Source organism: Salvelinus sp. IW2-2015, unplaced genomic scaffold (assembly GCF_002910315.2).
Source record: "Salvelinus sp. IW2-2015 unplaced genomic scaffold, ASM291031v2 Un_scaffold1978, whole genome shotgun sequence".
NCBI classification, from domain to species: Eukaryota; Metazoa; Chordata; class Actinopteri; order Salmoniformes; family Salmonidae; genus Salvelinus; species Salvelinus sp. IW2-2015.
Window position 1 is genome coordinate 327,568 of NW_019943329.1, and position 19,454 is coordinate 347,021.

At 42.6% G+C, this 19,454-nt stretch overlaps 1 protein-coding gene across 1 annotated transcript; it reads right to left on the reverse strand.

The window, feature by feature from the left end:
• Positions 1-2,693: 2,693 nt before the first annotated feature.
• Positions 2,694-13,382, reverse strand: LOC112072608 (protein FAM167A-like). The gene is made up of 4 exons (XM_070439857.1): positions 13,213-13,382; positions 5,150-5,814; positions 4,047-4,481; positions 2,694-2,702 (listed from the first exon to the last, which is right to left on the reverse strand). The coding sequence occupies exons 2-4, from the start codon at positions 5,216-5,218 to the stop codon at positions 2,694-2,696; spliced, it is 513 nt and encodes a 170-aa protein (XP_070295958.1). The 5' UTR covers positions 5,219-5,814; positions 13,213-13,382.
• Positions 13,383-19,454: the final 6,072 nt, after the last annotated feature.

The following is a 19,454-nucleotide window of genomic DNA, read 5'->3' on the forward strand; positions in this document are numbered from 1 at the left end:
ACTAAAACCTGATCAGAATTGGAACCCCGGTTTAGGACCGGAATCAGAATGGTCGAACCCCGACTTAAAACCCTGATTTCTCCAGCACAGCTAATGTGGTAAGACCCTGAACCACGCTGCTACATTAGATACAGGTCTGTTTTGCTTGCCCTTCTTGTTGGATAGGGGTCACTCTTAGCATTGGCCAAGTATACCAGCGAAAGGATCGCCCCAGAGGTGCATTTAATGCCTATTAGAAACTTGGTTACAAGCTAAATGAATCCAGAGTAATGTCGTAACCACATAGAACAGTTAAAAACATTTGTTTCCCGTTATTCAATCCCTGGCATTTTCAGGCGTGAACTAACAAAACCACCACTCCCAGTCTATTAAGTTGATTACCCTAAGATCACCATGCCTTCTGATAAAGTAGGACAATACTTATAGCATTGTAGTAGCTATATCAACTGGCCCAGCGATTGTCCAGGTTTGGCGTTAGCCGTCATTAGTAAATAACGAATTTGTTGCCTAGTTAAAAATAAATCGGGACTTGACCTAGTTAAATAAAGAGTTAGATATAAGATAATTAAATAAAAACTCAGCTTGTTATGGAGCGGGCCCAAAAACAACCCACCTCAGTACCACCCGAGCTCCATTTTTGATACGATGTGATACTTCCACGGATCAGTATGCTGCATTACGATGCGATCAAACGTCGTAACACTTACTCGTTAGAAAAACGTTTCCCCTCAACCATCCTACTTACCACAGTAGAGAGAATATGAACCAATGTGTTCACTTATTATACGTCTCTCGCTTACCTGTACGCTACTAAGAGAGGTGTGTGGCAGATCCCAGAAGTGTGGAAGTCAGTCAGACAAAACCGAGGATTCGTCACCGTGGATTTCTAATTTGGCAATTTCTAGGGGAAAACGCATTACCGTGGAGATCGCAAGTCTTTTTTGCTAAATAATCTATGTGATCGGCAGAAATAATATTATATCGGTTGTTTAGTTTAAACCCTGGTCTAGCCGACACCAAGATCAGAATGTGGTAATCCCAGCCCAGGAGGCTGTTGTCGGAAGCATCAGAAAGATTAGTAGATCTCTCAGTCAATGTGTGCAATGTGATCTAACCTGGCTCAGTTTCCTGTTGTCTGTAAAGAGCCAAGCGGGGTTCAATCTAGGACCGGATCCAGAATGGTCCGAGAACCCGTTAGGTCCTATGTTATTCATGTAGGGTACATTTAGCATTTCTGCGCTGATCAGAATGTGACCCTGCTACTGTTAAAATTTTACCCACCACAATCCGAGGTATGCCCATGTCAATGCACGCGCACCGGCCATCAGAATGTGAGTAGCTACAACTGTGTGCGGGGTCTAAAATGTCTTTCCTCGATGTCTGGCGTTCGTCCGCCACCCGTAGTGGTCGATGAGTGCGAATCACAGTTACGAGGAGAGCCAGAAAACAAGCGTGATCGACAACATGCATTCCATACACACGGTCTGAAATCACGCTACAAAATGTCACAATGAAAAGGTCTTGAGTGGTGTCATGTCGGGTTGGGCTAGTGTAGGCACGGAACGTAATCGTGATTTCAACACATTTGGACAGTACGTCTACGCTTGTGTAGTAAGTCAGACGGACATTTAGGAGACAAAATTATGTATAAGTAGAGATTTGCTACCGATGTGGCGATGGGATGGAAGAAAACAGTCGGACTCGTGATAATAGTATAGTAAAACAAAGGTGACATCAGCTTTCCACTGCTATTGTCCTGCAAATGTTATTCGTAAACGTAATTCAAGCCCTGGGTCAAATAGTGGATGTGATATTATGCGAAGATAGTAAAGATGGTTAACCGATTAGTCAAACAACCTTTGTTCCTGCTGAACGAGTCGCCACTCTACCAACGTGTACAAACTCATTTACTTACCTGGCAAGGAAGACACGCCTGTTATCAAGACAGGCGGTTTTCACCCCAGGAGCGAGGCTCAAGACCCATTTGCAACTCCGGCTGTATGTACCCTGCGAATTTCTCAAAATTTGTGGAAATCTCGATGCTACATTTATGGGTAGTGAGGACTGCGTTTTTCGCGGAGACCGCTGCTCCCCTTGATCTTTTCATGTTTCAAAAATTCAAAAATATGAACACATTTTCTTTTCATTTTTATTATTTCACCTTTATTTAACCAGGTAGCTAGTTTGAGAGCAAGTTCTTCATTTGCAACGCGGACACGTGGGGGCCAACCGGATAAAAAAGAAAAAGCATAAGCAGTTCCGTAACAAGACAACACAAGAGTACCAGCATGCGAGTAACAAAAAACAAGTCAATAACAGTGGTTAGAAAAAAGAGAAATCTAGTATACAAATTGTGCAAAATAGGCATGAGGTAGCAATAAATCGAATAATTACAATCTTAGCAGATTAACCACTGGAGTGAAATAAATCATCAGATGATCATGTGCAAGAAAGATACTGCGTGTGCAAAACGGAGCAGAAAAGTAAATAACAATGAAAAGCAGTTATTGGGGGGTTGAGGTAGGTAAATTGGGTGGGTAGTTTACAGAAATGGGACTATGTACAGTTGCAGCGATCGGTTAGGACTATGGCTCGGATATAGCAGATTTTTCAGAAGCTTGTTGAGGGCAGATAAAGTCTCCAACTTCAGAGACTTTTTCTCCAATTGCGTTCCCTCAGTCGCAGCAGCCCAGTTAAGAGAACTGGAAAGGCACAAGAGCCGTCCATATGAGTTTGGGCGCTTTAGAGAATGATCCAGTGAATAATACAGCTGCTGGAGCGTTCGTGCTGCGGGTTGGGTGGTAGGCCATCGTGACCAGTGAAACTGAGATAAGGCGGCACTTTACCTAGCATAGCCTTGTAGATGACCTGGAGCCAGTGGGTCTGACGACGAACATGTAGCGAGGGCCCAGGCCGACGTAAAGCGGGCATACAGCGGCGCCAGTGGGGTCGTATAAGTGCTTTTTAGTAACAAAACGAAAGCACTGTGATAAAACTGCCATCCAGGTTTGCTGAAGCTAGAGTATGGGGAAAGACTCTTTTTAGTGATGACATTCTCGCCGGAACTCAGACGGATGCTCGGTAGGATAGCGGTCAGTTTATGAGCGGTAGGGTAAGTTTGGCGGCCGCGTTTGAGTGCAGGAGGGTTTGTTGCGGAATAGAAAGACCGATTCTTGCTTTTGATTTTGGCCACTTGGAGGGATGATTTTGAATTGGAGTTCTCAGGAAGGAAAGAGTTATGCAGTCTAGCTCCGCAAAGACACACCTCCAGCCGGGTACTATAGCGATGTGCCACATAATTCTTATGGTCGGAACCGCTCTCCAGGGTGGTGATGCTAGTCGGATGCAGTGCGGGGTGCAGAGGCACCGATCCACGAGAATACGGTTGGTTAACCGAACACAACGACAGTGCTACTATGTGGTTAGGAACTCCGTACGTAGCGATCCCAGTATAATAGTTGGAAGCAGGCAGTTGGACGGTCTGGCCACGGGAAGAAGTGACCTGGTGATCAGAATGTGGAATCTATTGCATTGAAGCTCGTTGGGAGGTTAGATAGCAACCCCGGGTCTGCGTTCCAGGACAGCCGAACACCTGTGCGAAATGTGGACAAAGTAAATATGGCCCATATTTTAATACCCAAACCAACTACTGAGCCTTTCCGTTCCGGTCTACCTACCAAGGAATACTCTCTTTAAAACGCTAGTTAAAAACCAGAAATGCATGCCGGTTTTTCAAACCATCGGTTCGCTGCCTGCACCCGCACGCACTGTCCGTCCGGGAACTAGCATCACCAACTACCCCTGGACCAGGGAGTTCCGACCATGTTAGAAGTATGAATCTCGCGGGAGCATCTATTTCAGTACCTCATGAGTGGCTTGGGACTAGTGGGAACTGGCAGAAACTCTTCAATTCCAAATGATCTGTGTCATAAACAAAACATCTCCCAATTCCCGACAGAGAGTCATCTAGAGACCAAGAATTGCGCGGGTATTGGAGGTGCAGCACTAAACCAAGAAACAGTCACCAATACTTCTGTTGTTCTCACCAGTTCTTTCCTGAGCCACCCCACAGCCTCATCGATGTTCTTAAATCTCCTCAGCACTCCAGAGGGCAGGCTGCGCTGCCAGATCAAACCCGAGGTCAGGAGGCTCTCTCTGGGCTCCCCCGGCTGTCGTTTGGCCTTCTCCTGCTCCTCTTGTTGCTCTGCATGGAGCTCCTGCTGTAGCTGTGGTTCAGCCAGACATTTGGTGCTCTGACTGTCTAACCTGCCCTCACTCTGGGACACTAGCCGTTGCTCTTCTGGCCCCACTAGGTCCCTGGTGCTCTGCTGTGGTATGATCAGGGCTTTGGTGCTATGGGCCTCTAAACGGGCCTTCCACTCGAGGTAGGACAGCCTCCGTGTTTCCAGCCTCAGCTTCTGCACCAGGGCCTTGAGGGTGATCAGATGGTCTTCTGAAGCCGAACCCACCTTCTCCTCCACCTGGTCAATCAATCAAACAAATGGGTTTTATTCATTTATTAAGCCTGTTTTTAATTCAGAAAATTGTGCTTTACAGTAACCCGGCCTAGTACCCCAAAGCAGAAGCACAGTGGAAAAACTAGCCTCGCGAGCCACTAATGTTGCGAGCTGACATAAATATGTGTTACATGTATGAAGCTCGCAAGATCGGTGTGGCTCGCGAGGCTATTGGGGAAAAACTCCCTAGACGATTGGTGTGGCTCGCGAGGCTATTGGGGAAAAAATCCCTAGAAGATCAGTGTGGCTCGCGAGGCTATTGGGGAAAACTCCCTAGACGATCAGTGTGGCTCGCGAGGCTATTGGGGAAAAACTCCCTAGAAGATCAGTGTGGCTCGCGAGGCTATTGGGGAAAAACTCCCTAGAAGTTCGGTGTGGCTCGCGAGGCTATTGGGGAAAACTCCCTAGACGATCAGTGTGGCTCGCGAGGCTATTGGGAAAAATCCCTAGACGATCAGTGTGGCTCGCGAGCTATTGGGAAAAACTCTCTAGAAGATCGGTGTGGCTCGCGAGGCTATTGGGGAAAAACTCCCTAGAAGGAAGAAACCTAGAGAGGAAACAGGCTCAGATGGAGGCCCATTCTCTTTTGGCTGTATACCGGGTGTGGTCATTAGGGACAGATTGTTTCTCACCTGGTCTGTCTCCTCCACCTGGTCCCAGGCACTATACACCTTGATCCTGGGGGTGGAGCCTGCTTCCATGACAACCCCGGGAATAAGCACACACCTGGCTACCAGAATCAAACTAGCGGTAGTAGTCAAGAGAAGTTGGTCGCAGTCTGAGATGTACTCTTCACCGGGGCCTCCGTCGCTCTGACTTGTGTTTGTGAGCGGGTGGTTGTAGATCTTGTGAGAATAGATTAGAACAATTCTTTGTTCTACCTGTGTTCTAGATTGTTGTAGCTCTACGCTGTAAAATGGTGGTTATGTCCCTTTGGGTTGTGGTTTAATTAAATGTAATAGATCCTTCTCTGTGGGTGTGAGAAGGAAGTTCTAGATCTTGCATCATCATTCTGACTGGTTCTGATAGTTTTCTTTATGACAGACAAAGACAGAGGTAATCCAGATTCGGTTTAGTCTCTGATGGTTTCTTTATGAGGAAAGCACAAAGCCAGAGGTAATCCAGATTCGGATTTAAGTCTGATGGTTTCTTTATGAGGAAAGCACAAAAAACAGAGGTAATCCGATTAGGATTTAAGGCACTTGAAAGCCTCCTTCATTGAGAGCTCCCTCGTCAAAGCTTCCTCTGTGTATCCTTGGTGTTTCCAGTCTGAGATGAGGGAGACGTCCTCTTGTGTCTACGAATCAAAGACACGAACAGAGAAAACAATGATGTCAAATATAATGCTTCCCCCCCCCACACTTGCTGAGTAAAGCAGATTGAAGTTTCTCTGGACTGACCAAATCAGAAATGACTTGACTAAAATTATTCAGCTTTTGTCCAGTCCATTACCATGACATTTAGTGGATGGTGATTTAGTCAAGTCCAGTAACATGACATTTAGTGGATGGTGATTTAGTCCAGTAACATGACTTAGTGGATGGTGATTTAGTCCAGTACAGTAACATGACATTTAGTGGGTGGTGATTTAGTCCAGTCCAGTAACATGACATTTAGTGGATGGTGATTTAGTCCAGTCCAGTAACATGACATTTAGTGGGTGGTGATTTAGTCCAGTCCAGTAACATGACATTTAGTGGATGGTGATTTAGTCCAGTCCAGTAACATGACATTTAGTGGATGGTGATTTAGTCCAGTAACATGACATTTAGTGGATGGTGATTTAGTCGCAGTCCAGTAACATGACATTTAGTGGGTGGTGATTTAGTCCAGTCCAGTAACATGACATTTAGTGGGTGGTGATTTAGTCCAGTAACATGACATTTAGTGATGGTGATTTAGTCCAGTCCAGTAACATGACATTTAGTGGGTGGTGATTTAGTCCAGTCCATTAACATGACATTTAGTGGGTGGTGATTTAGTCCATTAACATGACATTTAGTGGATGGTGATTTAGTCCAGTAACATGACATTTAGTGGATGGTGATTTAGTCCAGTAACATGACATTTAGTGGATGGTGATTTAGTCCAGTCCAGTAACATGACATTTAGTGGGTGGTGATTTAGTCCAGTCCATTAACATGACATTTAGTGGTGGGTGATTTAGTCCAGTCCAGTAACATGACATTTAGTGGATGGTGATTTAGTCCAGTCCAGTAATGACATTTAGTGGGTGGTGATTTAGTCCAGTCCAGTAACATGACATTTAGTGGATGGTGATTTAGTCCAGTAACATGACATTTAGTGGATGTGATTTAGTCCAGTCCAGTAACATGACATTTAGGTGGTGGTGATTTAGTCCAGTCCATTAACATGACATTTAGTGGGTGGTGATTTAGTCCAGTAACATGACATTTAGTGGATGGTGATTTAGTCCAGTAACATGACATTTAGTGGGTGGTGATTTAGTCCAGTCCAGTAACATGACATTTAGTGGGTGGGTGATTTAGTCCAGTAACATGACATTTAGTGGGTGGTGATTTAGTCCAGTCCATTAACATGACATTTAGTGGTGGTGATTTAGTCCAGTAACATGATTTAGTGGATGGTGATTTAGTCCAGTCCAGTAACATGACATTTAGTGGTGGTGATTTTAGTCCAGTCTAGTAACATGACATTTAGTGGGTGGTGATTTAGTCAGTAACATGACATTTAGTGGGTGGTGATTTAGTCCAGTCCAGTAACATGACATTTAGTGGATGGTGATTTAGTCCAGTAACATGACATTTAGTGGGTGGTGATTTAGTCCAGTCCATTAACATGACATTTAGTGGGTGGTGATTTAGTCATTAACATGACATTTAGTGGATGGTGATTTAGTCCAGTAACATGACATTTAGTGGATGGTGATTTAGTCCATAACATGACATTTAGTGATGGTGATTAGTCCAGTCCAGTAACATGACATTTAGTGGGTGGTGATTTAGTCCAGTCTAGTAACATGACATTTAGTGGGTGGTGATTAGTCCAGTAACATGACATTTAGTGGATGGTGATTTAGTCCAGTAACATGACATTTAGTGGGTGGTGATTTAGTCCAGTCCATTAACATGACATTTAGTGGGTGGTGATTTAGTCCAGTAACATGACATTTAGTGGATGGTGATTTAGTCCAGTCCAGTAACATGACATTTAGTGGGTGGTGATTTAGTCCAGTCCATTAACATGACATTTAGTGGTGGTGATTTAGTCCAATCCAAGTAACATGACATTTAGTGGGTGGTGATTTAGTCCAGTCCATTAACATGACATTTAGTGGGTGGTGATTTAGTCCATTAACATGACATTTAGTGGATGGTGATTTAGTCCAGTAACATGACATTTAGTGGATGGTGATTTAGTCCAGTCCAGTAACATGACATTTAGTGGGTGGTGATTTAGTCCAGTCCATTAACATGACATTTAGTGGATGGTGATTTAGTCCAGTAACATGACATTTAGTGGGTGGTGATTTAGTCCAGTCCAGTAACATGACATTTAGTGGATGGTGATTTAGTCCAGTCCATTAACATGACATTTAGTGGGTGGTGATTAGTCCAGTCCAGTAACATGACATTTAGTGGATTGGTGATTTAGTCCAGTCAGTAACATGACATTTAGTGGATGGTGATTTAGTCCATTAACATGACATTTAGTGGATGGTTATTAGTCCATTAACATGAATTTAGTGGTGGTGATTTAGTCAGTCCAGTAACATGACATTTAGTGGATGGTGATTTAGTCCAGTCAGTAACATGACATTTAGTGGATGGTGATTTAGTCCATTAACATGACATTTAGTGGATGGTGATTTAGTCCATTAACATGACATTTAGTGGATGGTGATTTAGTCCAGTCCAGTAACATGACATTTAGTGGATGGTGATTTAGTCCAGTAACATGACATTTAGTGGGTGGTGATTTAGTCCAGTCCATTAACATGACATTTAGTGGGTGGTGATTTAGTCCAGTCCATTAACATGACATTTAGTGGGTGGTGATTTAGTCCAGTAACATGACATTAGTGGGTGTGATTATCCATTAACATGACATTTAGTGGGTGGTGATTTAGTCAGTAACATGACATTTAGTGGGTGTGATTTAGTCCAGTCCATTAACATGACATTTAGTGGGTGGTGATTTAGTCCAGTAACATGACATTTAGTGGGTGGTGATTTAGTCCAGTAACATGACATTTAGTGGGTGGTGAATTAGTCCAGTAACATGACATTAGTGGGTGGTGAATTAGTCCATTAACATGACATTTAGTGGGGTGTGAATTAGTCCATTAACATGACATTTAGTGGATGGTGATTTAGTCCAGTAACATGACATTTAGTGGGTGGTGATTTAGTCCAGTAACATGACATTTAGTGGATGGTGATTTAGTCCAGTTAGTAACATGACATTTAGTGGGTGGTTATTTAGTCCAGTCCAGTAACATGACATTTAGTGGGTGGTGATTAGTCCAGTCCAGTTAACATGACATTTAGTGGATGGTGATTTAGTCCAGTAACATGACATTTAGTGGGTGGTGATTTAGTCCATTAACATGACATTTAGTGGGTGGTGATTTAGTCCAGTCCAGTAACATGACATTTAGTGATGGTGATTTAGTCCAGTCCAGTAACATGACATTTAGTGGGTGGTGATTTAGTCCAGTCTAGTAACATGACATTTAGTGGATGGTGATTTAGTCCAATAACATGACATTTAGTGGGTGTTATTTAGTCCATTAACATGACATTTAGTGGATGGTGATTTAGTCCAGTCCGTAACATGACATTTAGTGGATGGTGATTTAGTCCAGTCCAGTAACATGACATTTAGTGGTGGTTATTTAGTCCAGTCCAGTAACATGACATTTAGTGGATGGTGATTTAGTCCAGTAACATGACATTTAGTGGGTGTGATTTAGTCCAGTAACATAACATTTAGTGGGTGGTGATTTAGTCCAGTCCAGTAACATGACATTTAGTGGGTGGTGATTTAGTCCATAACATGACATTTAGTGGATGGTGATTTAGTCCAGTCCAGTAACATGACATTTAGTGGATGGTTATTTAGTCCAGTAACATGACATTTAGTGGTGGTGATTTAGTCAGTCAGTAACATGACATTTAGTGGATGGTGATTTAGTCCAGTCCAGTAACATGACATTTAGTGGATGGTGATTTAGTCCAATAACATGACATTTAGTGGGTGGTTATTTAGTCCAGTCCAGTAACATGACATTTAGTGGATGGTGATTTAGTCCAGTCCAGTAACATGACATTTAGTGGGTGGTTATTTAGTCCAGTCCAGTAACATGACATTTAGTGGATGGTGATTTAGTCCAGTAACATGACATTTAGTGGGGTTATTTAGTCCAGTAACATAACATTTAGTGGGTGGTGATTTAGTCCAGTCCAGTAACATGACATTTAGTGGGTGGTGATTTAGTCCAGTAACATGACATTTAGTGGGTGGTTATTTAGTCCAGTCCAGTAACATGACATTTAGTGGGTGGTGATTTAGTCCAGTAACATGACATTTAGTGGGTGGTGATTTAGTCCAGTAACATGACATTTAGTGGGTGGTGATTTAGTCCAGTAACATGACATTTAGTGGATGGTGATTTAGTCCAGTCCAGTAACATGACATTTAGTGGGTGGTGATTTAGTCTAGTAACATGACATTTAGTGGGTGGTGATTTAGTCCAGTCCAGTAACATGACATTTAGTGGGTGGTGATTTAGTCCAGTCCAGTTAACATGACATTTAGTGGATGGTGATTTAGTCCAGTCCAGTTAACATGACATTTAGTGGGTGGTGATTTAGTCCATTAACATGACATTTAGTGATGGTGATTTAGTCCAGTCCAGTAACATGACATTAGTGGTGTGATTTAGTCCAGTAACATGACATTAGTGGATGGTGATTTAGTCCAGTCCAGTAACATGACATTTAGTGGATGGTGATTTAGTCCAGTCCAGTTAACATGACATTTAGTGGGTGGTGATTTAGTCCAGTAACATGACATTTAGTGGATGGTGATTTAGTCCAGTCCAGTAACATGACATTTAGTGGGTGGTGATTTAGTCCAGTAACATGACATTTAGTGGGTGGTTATTTAGTCCAGTAACATGACATTTAGTGGATGGTGATTTAGTCCAGTAACATGACATTTAGTGGATGGTGATTTAGTCCATTAACATGACATTTAGTGGGTGGTATTTAGTCCAGTCCAGTAACATGACATTTAGTGGGTGGTGATTTAGTCCAGTCAGTAACATGACATTTAGTGGGTGGTGTTTAGTCCGATTAACATGACATTTAGTGGGTGTGATTTAGTCCAGTCCAGTAACATGACATTTAGTGGATGGTGATTTAGTCCAGTCCAGTAACATGACATTTAGTGGTGGTGATTTAGTCCAGTAACATGACATTTAGTGGATGGTGATTTAGTCCAGTCCAGTAAAATGACATTTAGTGGATGGTGTTTAGTCCAGTCTAGTAACATGACATTTAGTGGGTGGTGATTTAGTCCAGTCCAGTAACATGACATTTAGTGGGTGGTGATTTAGTCCAGTAACATGACATTTAGTGGGTGTTATTTAGTCCAGTCCAGTAACATGACATTTAGTGGGTGGTGATTTAGTCCAGTCCAGTAACATGACATTTAGTGGGTGGTGATTAGTCCATTAACATGACATTTAGTGGTGTGATTTAGTCCAGTCCAGTAACATGACATTTAGTGGATGGTGATTTAGTCCAGTCCAGTAACATGACATTTAGTGGGTGGTGATTTAGTCCAGTAACAGACATTTAGTGGATGGTGATTTAGTCCAGTAACATGACATTTAGTGGATGGTGATTTAGTCCAGTCTAGTAACATGACATTTAGTGGGTGGTGATTTAGTCCAGTCCAGTAACATGACATTTAGTGGATGGTGATTTAGTCCAGTCCAGTAACATGACATTTAGTGGATGGTGATTTAGTCCAGTCCAGTAACATGACATTTAGTGGGTGGTGATTTAGTCCAGTAACATGACATTTAGTGGATGGTGATTTAGTCCAGTCTAGTAACATGACATTTAGTGGATGGTGATTTAGTCCAGTCAGTAACATGACATTTAGTGGGTGGTGATTTAGTCCAGTCCAGTAACATGACATTTAGTGGTGGTGATTTAGTCCAGTCTAGTAACATGACATTTAGTGGGTGGTGATTTAGTCCAGTAACATGACATTTAGTGGATGGTGATTTAGTCCAGTCCAGTAACATGACATGGCCAAACTGTGGTCTGGCCAGTAGCTAACATTTCTGGTTATATTTCCATCAGGGACATGTTTTTTAAATGACACCCTGTTTATATTAAATAGTATGTCACTTGGGCATCACCAATGTCTATACAGTAAACACGTCCATTTTGTAGGCTAGCTAGGCTACTGTGTGTCTCCCTAAATCATCACAAAAATACAGTCTGCTTGTGTGAATTAAAGGAAGATCCGAGCTTGGTGTACATCCAAAATTGGCACCCTAGTCCCTATATAGTGCACTACTAAGGCCAGAGCCCTAATGCCCTATATAGGGACTAGGGTGCCACTTGGGAAGCAAGCATAACCTCTTGACTTTGTTACAATCTCTCTCCTCTCTTCAGTCACGGTCGCTAGAGGTGATGTGATCGCATCCTCAATCCATAGAATGCATGTCTTTTCTTCTTCTTCTCATCTTTATTCAGATCTGACTCTTTTGTTGACAAAAATCTTAAATTGAGATATTGCTGAACTTTTAATGTTCACTCTTGTAGTCATGACTACCCGCTGCATGGAATGTCTTGACTGTTGTTCAGAAAACATGGACATTGTGTCACACACACTCACACTCACACACACACACACTGATCACTATTGATCATACAGAAGGCTATAGAGATATTTTATTGATCAACAAGGAACTGTGATAAAATCATGTGCGCTAAATAAATACGAAATAATGTGTGCACTGTGCACTCAATTTATAGGCTGTAACCCCTTTTTGCAATAACATTGCAGTAAGATTGAAGCATGTTCAGAATATGTAAACTGTATCTACAAAGCTTTTAGCAGACATTAGAGCTACCGTGAGAAAAGGCCAGACATTAGGCTACGCATGCAGTCTGAGTTAATATTTCAACCGCGTCAAAGTTCTCATGGCAGTTTCTGGCATTTCCTTTTTCGGGGGAAAACCTTTATAAAAATATTTTTAGATTAGCCCTACATCACTGTGCTGCGTTACACAGATTAGCCCTACAGCACTGTGCTGCGTTACCCAGATTAGCCCTACATCACTGTGCTGCGTTACCCAGATTAGCCCTACAGCACTGTGCTGCGTTACACAGATTAGCCCTACATCACTGTGCTGCGTTACGCAGTAGTATATTATGACGTTTGAATGACTGAATGATTGAAGACGATACATTTATTGAACTGCGCAATGTGATATTCCAATTCATTGGATAAACCAATGATGGTACATGTTGCGCTGTTCTATCGCCGTATAGCCTTTTCTACGGCTAAAATACATCATGATCAAGTATGTTTCTCTTATGTAGGCCTGATTTATAATAGAATTTAAAGCAGTGTTGGAATCCGCTATTACCAAAGAAAATCAGACGCATGCATGGCGCACATTTACCTGGATCGTTCCCGTAACCGATTTACGCGATCGGATTAAATCCTGTCCATCCCTGATTAACGGTAATTCGTTGAAGAGAGGCTTCAGTACACCCGCTATCAGTGATATAAGTAACAGTTCTTTCAGTCCAAATTCAGTCCACTTGTTTAGTGAATGTAAGGGATGGTGATGGGTCGTTCACAAGAACGGCTCTTTTGAATGAATCTTTTTTTTGTTGAACTTCGGGAACCAATCGCATCGGTGAAAGAACCGTTTATTTGGCTCCCTGATTTGCATACTGCTACTGCTTTTTAAACTCAAAACAACGTTTTTCTGCAGATAAATTACAAAATAATTATGTAAAGAGGGTGAATCCTCACTGTAGAAACATACGTAGTGGGAAAGCGTGTCAATCTGGTCCACGCTGATTTTCCAGTGCGTAAAAAAACTATTGTTATTTTGCTGGCCATCTGACATAATGGTAGTCTAACTTTTGGTCTTTACATTGGAGATTTGCAATTTTTTATGGTTCTAGGTCCATTAAGCATTTTGAACGTGGAACGGTTTGGGAGCCAAATGAGCCGGCTACTTTACGTGAACCGAGCCAAATGAGCCGACTCACCAGAAATAATCGGAATGCCCGTCACTAGTTGGGGAGCAGAGGAGGGCCAAAAACAGTTGAGGTCAGGAGACAGAGTGCAGGAGACGCTCGGGAATGCCAGTCAAGTCTCGGCCTGTGGATCTCCCAAACGGCGCCATATTCCCTTTATAGTGCACTGCTTTTGACCCGGGCCTATAGGACTAGTGAACAGGGCGCCATGGAGACCGTTACCTCGCGTGCCCTCCGGCTGCGTTGGGCCAACGCTGAAGCAACTGTGACAAAAGCAAAAGATATTGATTATTTTGTTAATTTTATTCAACAACAGAAACAATACTGTTTTTACAAAAGGGAACACTTACAAATAGGGCGAAATAGACAAAGACATCACAGATTGAACACACTTTCTGTGCTTCAAAGAAAGAATTTGAAAATTAAACAACTATGTCAACAACAAAAAAATTAAGTTACAGAAATGTGTCCTTAATAGCTTGTTTATATTTTGAAAATCCAAAACCGTTACCTGGATCCCCTATAAAAACAGGTGGCAGGTAGCCTAGTGGTTAGAGCATTGGTGGATTGAATCCCTGAGCTGACAAGGAACTGTCATTCTGCCCCTGAACAAGGCAGTTAACCCACTGTTCCTTGGCTGTCATTATATATAAGAATTTGTTCTTAACGGACTTGCCTAGTTAAATACAATTTGGAAAATACAGACACTAAATAACACATTTAATACATTTGTTTCATCTACATTAGCCCCAACCAAAAAGGGGCTAGCCCATCGTCAGAACTCAATATCCTCATTAAAGTTAGCCCATTTTGCTGATGTTGGGATATGAGAGCAATCTAATCAGACTTCCCTCTACTTCTTTCTCCACAATACACGTGTTAAAGGAGGATCCTAGTAATGATGAGTTTATGGCATTACCATTGGTCCAAGCCTCCACAAACAGTTCCAAAAGCAGCCAGAAAGAGAAGGACTGTGTTCAACCTTTATCTCTCAGTACATCTCTAACGGTCTTGTTGATGGTATCACGTTAACTTATATACTATAACAACGTATATACTATAATAACCTCTCTCTCTCTCTCTCTCTCTCAAAAGCAAATCCTTTCCACTTCTCCCCCCTACAGTGCCTTGCAAAACTATTCTTCCCCCGTGGCGTTTTTCCTATTTTGTTGCATTACAACCTGTAATTTAAATGGATTTTTATTTGGATTTCATGTAATAGACATAATCAAAATAGTCCAAATTGGTGAAGTGAAATGAAAAAAAAAAAACTTGTTTCAATAAATTATAAAAAAAGGAAAAGTGGTGGGTGCATATGTATTCACCCCCTTTGCTATGAAGCTCCTAAATAAGATCTGGTGCAACCAATTACCTTCAGAAGTCACATAATTAGTTAAATAAAGTCCACCTGTATGCAATCTAAGTGTCAGATGATCTGTCACATGATCTCAGTGTATATATACAACTGTTCTGAAAGGGCCCATGAAGACCAAGGAGCTCTGCAAACAGGTCAAGGTTGGTTTATAAAATAATATCCAAAACTTTGAACATCCCACAGAGCACCATTAAATCCATTATTAAAAAATTGAAAGAATATGGCACAACAACAAACCTGCCAAGTGAGGGCCGCCCACCAAAACTCACTGACCAGGCAAGGAAGGCATTAATCAGAGAAGCAACGAAGAGACCAAAGATAACCCTGAAGGAGCTGCAAAGCTCCACAGCGGAGATTGGAGTATCTGTCCATAGGATCACTTTAAGCCGTACACTCCACAGAGCTGGGCTTTACGGAATAGTGGCCAGAAAAAAGCCATTGCTTAAAGAAAAGAATAAGCAAACATGTTTGGTGTTCACCAAAAGGCATGTGGGAGACACCCCAAACATATGGAAGAAGGTACTCTGGTCAGATGAAACTAAAATTGAGCTTTTTGGTCATCAAGGAAAACGCTATGTCTGGTGCAAACCCAACACCTCTCATCACCCCGAGACCACCATCCCCACAGTGAAGCATGGTGGTGGCAGCATCATGCTGTGGGGATGTTTTTCATCGGCAGGGACTGGGAAACTGGTCATTGAAGGAATGATGGATGGCGCTAAATACAGGAAAATTCTTGAGGGAAACCTGTTTCAGTCTTCCAGAGATTTGAAACTGGGACGGAGGTTCACCATCCAGCAGGTCAATGACCCTAACCACTCAAGTGTTGCTTTAGCAGTATGCTTAGGGGACAGGGCCAAACAGGCAGGATATAACCCCACCCACTTTGCCAAAGCACAGCCCCCACACCACTAGAGGGATATCTTCAACCACCAACRTACCAWCCTGAGACAAGGCTGAGTATAGCCCACAAAGATCTCCGCCACGGCACAACCCAAGGGGGGGCGCCAACCCAGACAGGAAGACCAGGGAGACCAATAGTTAATCAATAGCTACCCAGACTATCTGCCTTGATCCTTTCTGCACTCTTTTGACTCATCACATACGTTGCAGCTACTGTTTATTATCTGTCATTTTATTCCTAGTCATATGTACATATCTACCTCCACTACCTCGTACATTGACTCAGTACTGGTACCCAGTGTATAGAGCCAAGTTATCATTACTCTTTGTGTATTTATTATTACGTGTTTTACTTTTATATTATTTCTCTGTTCTTTCTCTCTGCGTGGTTGGGAAGGGCCCGTAAGTAAGCACTTCCCTGTTAGTCCAGACCTGCTGACAAATCAAATCTTTATTTGATTTCATCATTTGATTTGACTTATTATTGATATCTACATAGAGCGTCAATGTGAATCACACTGCTGCTCTCTCATTTAACTATTATTACTGATAACTACATTGATGTGAATCACACAGCTGCTCTCTCATTTAACTATTATTATTGATAACTACATTGATGTGAATCACACAGCTGCATCTCATTTAACTATTATTATTGATAACTACATTGATGTGAATCACACAGCTGCTCTCTCATTTAACTATTATTACTGATAACTACATTGATGTGAATCACACTGCTGCTCTCTCATTTAACTATTATTATTGATAACTACATTGAAGCACCTTACTTCCCGCTATGGTGACCAGTGGACAGCCAGTGAAAAAAATGTGCTCTTGCAACAGCTGCATAGTGTGGATCCCAGCCTATAGAATAACAGCTGCATAGTGTGGATCCCAGCCTATAGAATAACAGCTGCATAGTGTGGATCCCAGACAGAGCCTATAGAAATAACAGCTGATAGTGTGGATCCCAGCCTATAGAATAACAGCGTGCCTAGTGTGGATCCCAGCCTAATAGAATAACAGCTGCATAGTGCGGATCCCAGCCTATAGAATAACAGCTGCATAGTGTGGATCCCAGCCTATAGAATAACAGCTGTATGGTGTGGATCCAGCCTATAGAATAACAGCTGCATAGTGTGGATCCCAGCCTATAGAATAAAGCTGCATAGTGTGGATCCCAGCTATAGAATAACAGCTGTATGGTGTGGATCCCAGCCTATAGAATAACAAGCTGCATAGTGTGGATCCCAGCCTATGAATAACAGCTGCATAGTGTGGATCCAGCCTATAGAATAACAGCTGCATAGTGTGGATCCCAGCCTATAGAATACCAGCTGCATAGTGAGGATCCCAGCCTATAGAATAACAGCTGCATAGTGTGGATCCCAGCCTATAGAATAACAGCTGCATAGTGTGGATCCCAGCCTATAGAATAACAGCTGCATAGTGTGGATCCCAGCCTATAGAATAACAGCTGCATAGTGTGGATCCAGCCTATAGAATAACAGCTGACATAGTGTGGATCCCAGCCTATAGAATAACAGCTGCATAGTGTGGATCCCAGCCTATAGAATAACAGCTGCATAGTGTGGATCCCAGCCTATAGAATAACAGCTGCATAGTTGGATCCCAGCCTATAGAATAACAGCTGCATAGTCTGGATCCCAGCCTATAGATAACAGCTGCATAGTTGGATCCCAGCCTATAGAATAACAGCTGCATAGTTGGATCCCAGCCTATAGAATAAGCTGCATAGTGTGGATCCAGCCTTAGAATAACAGCTGCATAGTGTGGATCCCAGCCTATAGAATAACAGCTGCATAGTGTGGATCCCAGCCTATAGAATAACAGCTGCATAGTGTGGATCCCAGCCTATGAATAACAGCTGCATAGTGTGGATCCCAGCCTATAGAATAACAGCTGCATAGTGTGGATCCCAGCCTATAGAATAACAGCTGCATAGTGTGGATCCAGCCTATAGAATAACAGCTGCATAGTTGGAATCCCAGCCTATAGATAAGCTGCATAGTCTGGATCCCAGCCTATAGAATAACAGCTGCATAGTTGGGATCCCAGCCTATAGAATAACAGCTGCATAGTGTGGATCCCAGCCTATAGAATAACAGCTGCAATAGTGGTGGATCCCAGCCTATAGAATAACAGCTGCATAGTGTGGATCCCAGCCTATAGAAATAACAGCTGCATAGTATGGATCCCAGCCTATAGAATAACAGCTGATAGTGTGGATCCCAGCCTATAGAATAACAGCTGCATAGTAGTGGATCCAGCCTTAGAATAACAGCTGCATAGTGTGGATCCCAGCCCTATAGAATACAGCTGCATAGTGTGGATCCCAGCCTATAGAATAACAGCTGCATAGTGTGGATCCAGCTATAGAACACAGCTGTATAGTGTGGATCCCAGCCTATAGAATACAGCTGCATAGTGTGGATCCCAGCCTATAGAATAACAGCTGCATAGTTGGATCCCAGCCTATAGAATAACAGCTGCATAGTGTGGATCCCAGCCTATAGAATAACAGCTGCATAGTGTGGATCCCAGCCTATAGAATAACAGCTGCATAGTGTGGATCCCAGCCTATAGAATAACAGCTGCATAGTGGTGGATCCAGTCTATAGAATAACAGCTGCATAGTGTGGATCCCAGCCTATAAGAATAACAGCTGTATGGTGTGGATCCCAGCCTATAGATAACAGCTGCATAGTGTGGATCCCAGCCTATAGAATAACAGCTGCATAGTGTGGATCCCAGCCTATAGAATAACAGCTGCATAGTGTGGATCCCAGCCTATAGAATAACAGCTGCATAGTGTGGATCCCAGCCTATAGAATAACAGCTGCATAGTGTGGATCCCAGCCTATATAATAACAGCTGTATGGGTGTGGATCCCAGCCTATAGAATAACAGCTGCATAGTGTGGATCCCAGCCTATAGAATAACAGCTGCATAGTGTGGATCCCAGCCTATAGAATAACAGCTGCATAGTGTGGATCCCAGCCTATAGAATAACAGCTGCATAGTGTGGATCCCAGCCTATAGAATAACAGCTGTATGGTGTGATCCCAGTCATAGAATAAACAGCTGCATAGTGTGGATCCCAGCCTATAGAATAACAGCTGCATAGTGTGGATCCCAGCCTATAGAATAACAGCTGTATGGTGTGGATCCCAGTCTATAGAATAACAGCTGCATAGTGTGGATCCAGCCTATAGAATAACAGCTGCATAGTGTGGATCCCAGCCTATAGAATAACAGCTGCATAGTGTGGATCCCAGCCTATAGAAATAACAGCTGCATAGTGTGGATCCCAGCTATAGAATAACAGCTGCATAGTGTGGATCCCAGCCT

What these genes read in the sequence shown, in the direction of transcription:
- LOC112072608 (XM_070439857.1), bottom strand. Translation starts at nt 5,218, where the DNA reads ATGGAAGCAGGCTCCACCCCCAGGATCAAGGTGTATAGTGCCTGGGAC. An exon ending in AGGTGGAGGAGACAGACCAG is followed by an intron (nt 4,482 to 5,149) that starts GTGAGAAACAAT and finishes TTGATTGACCAG; the next exon opens with GTGGAGGAGAAGGTGGGTTC.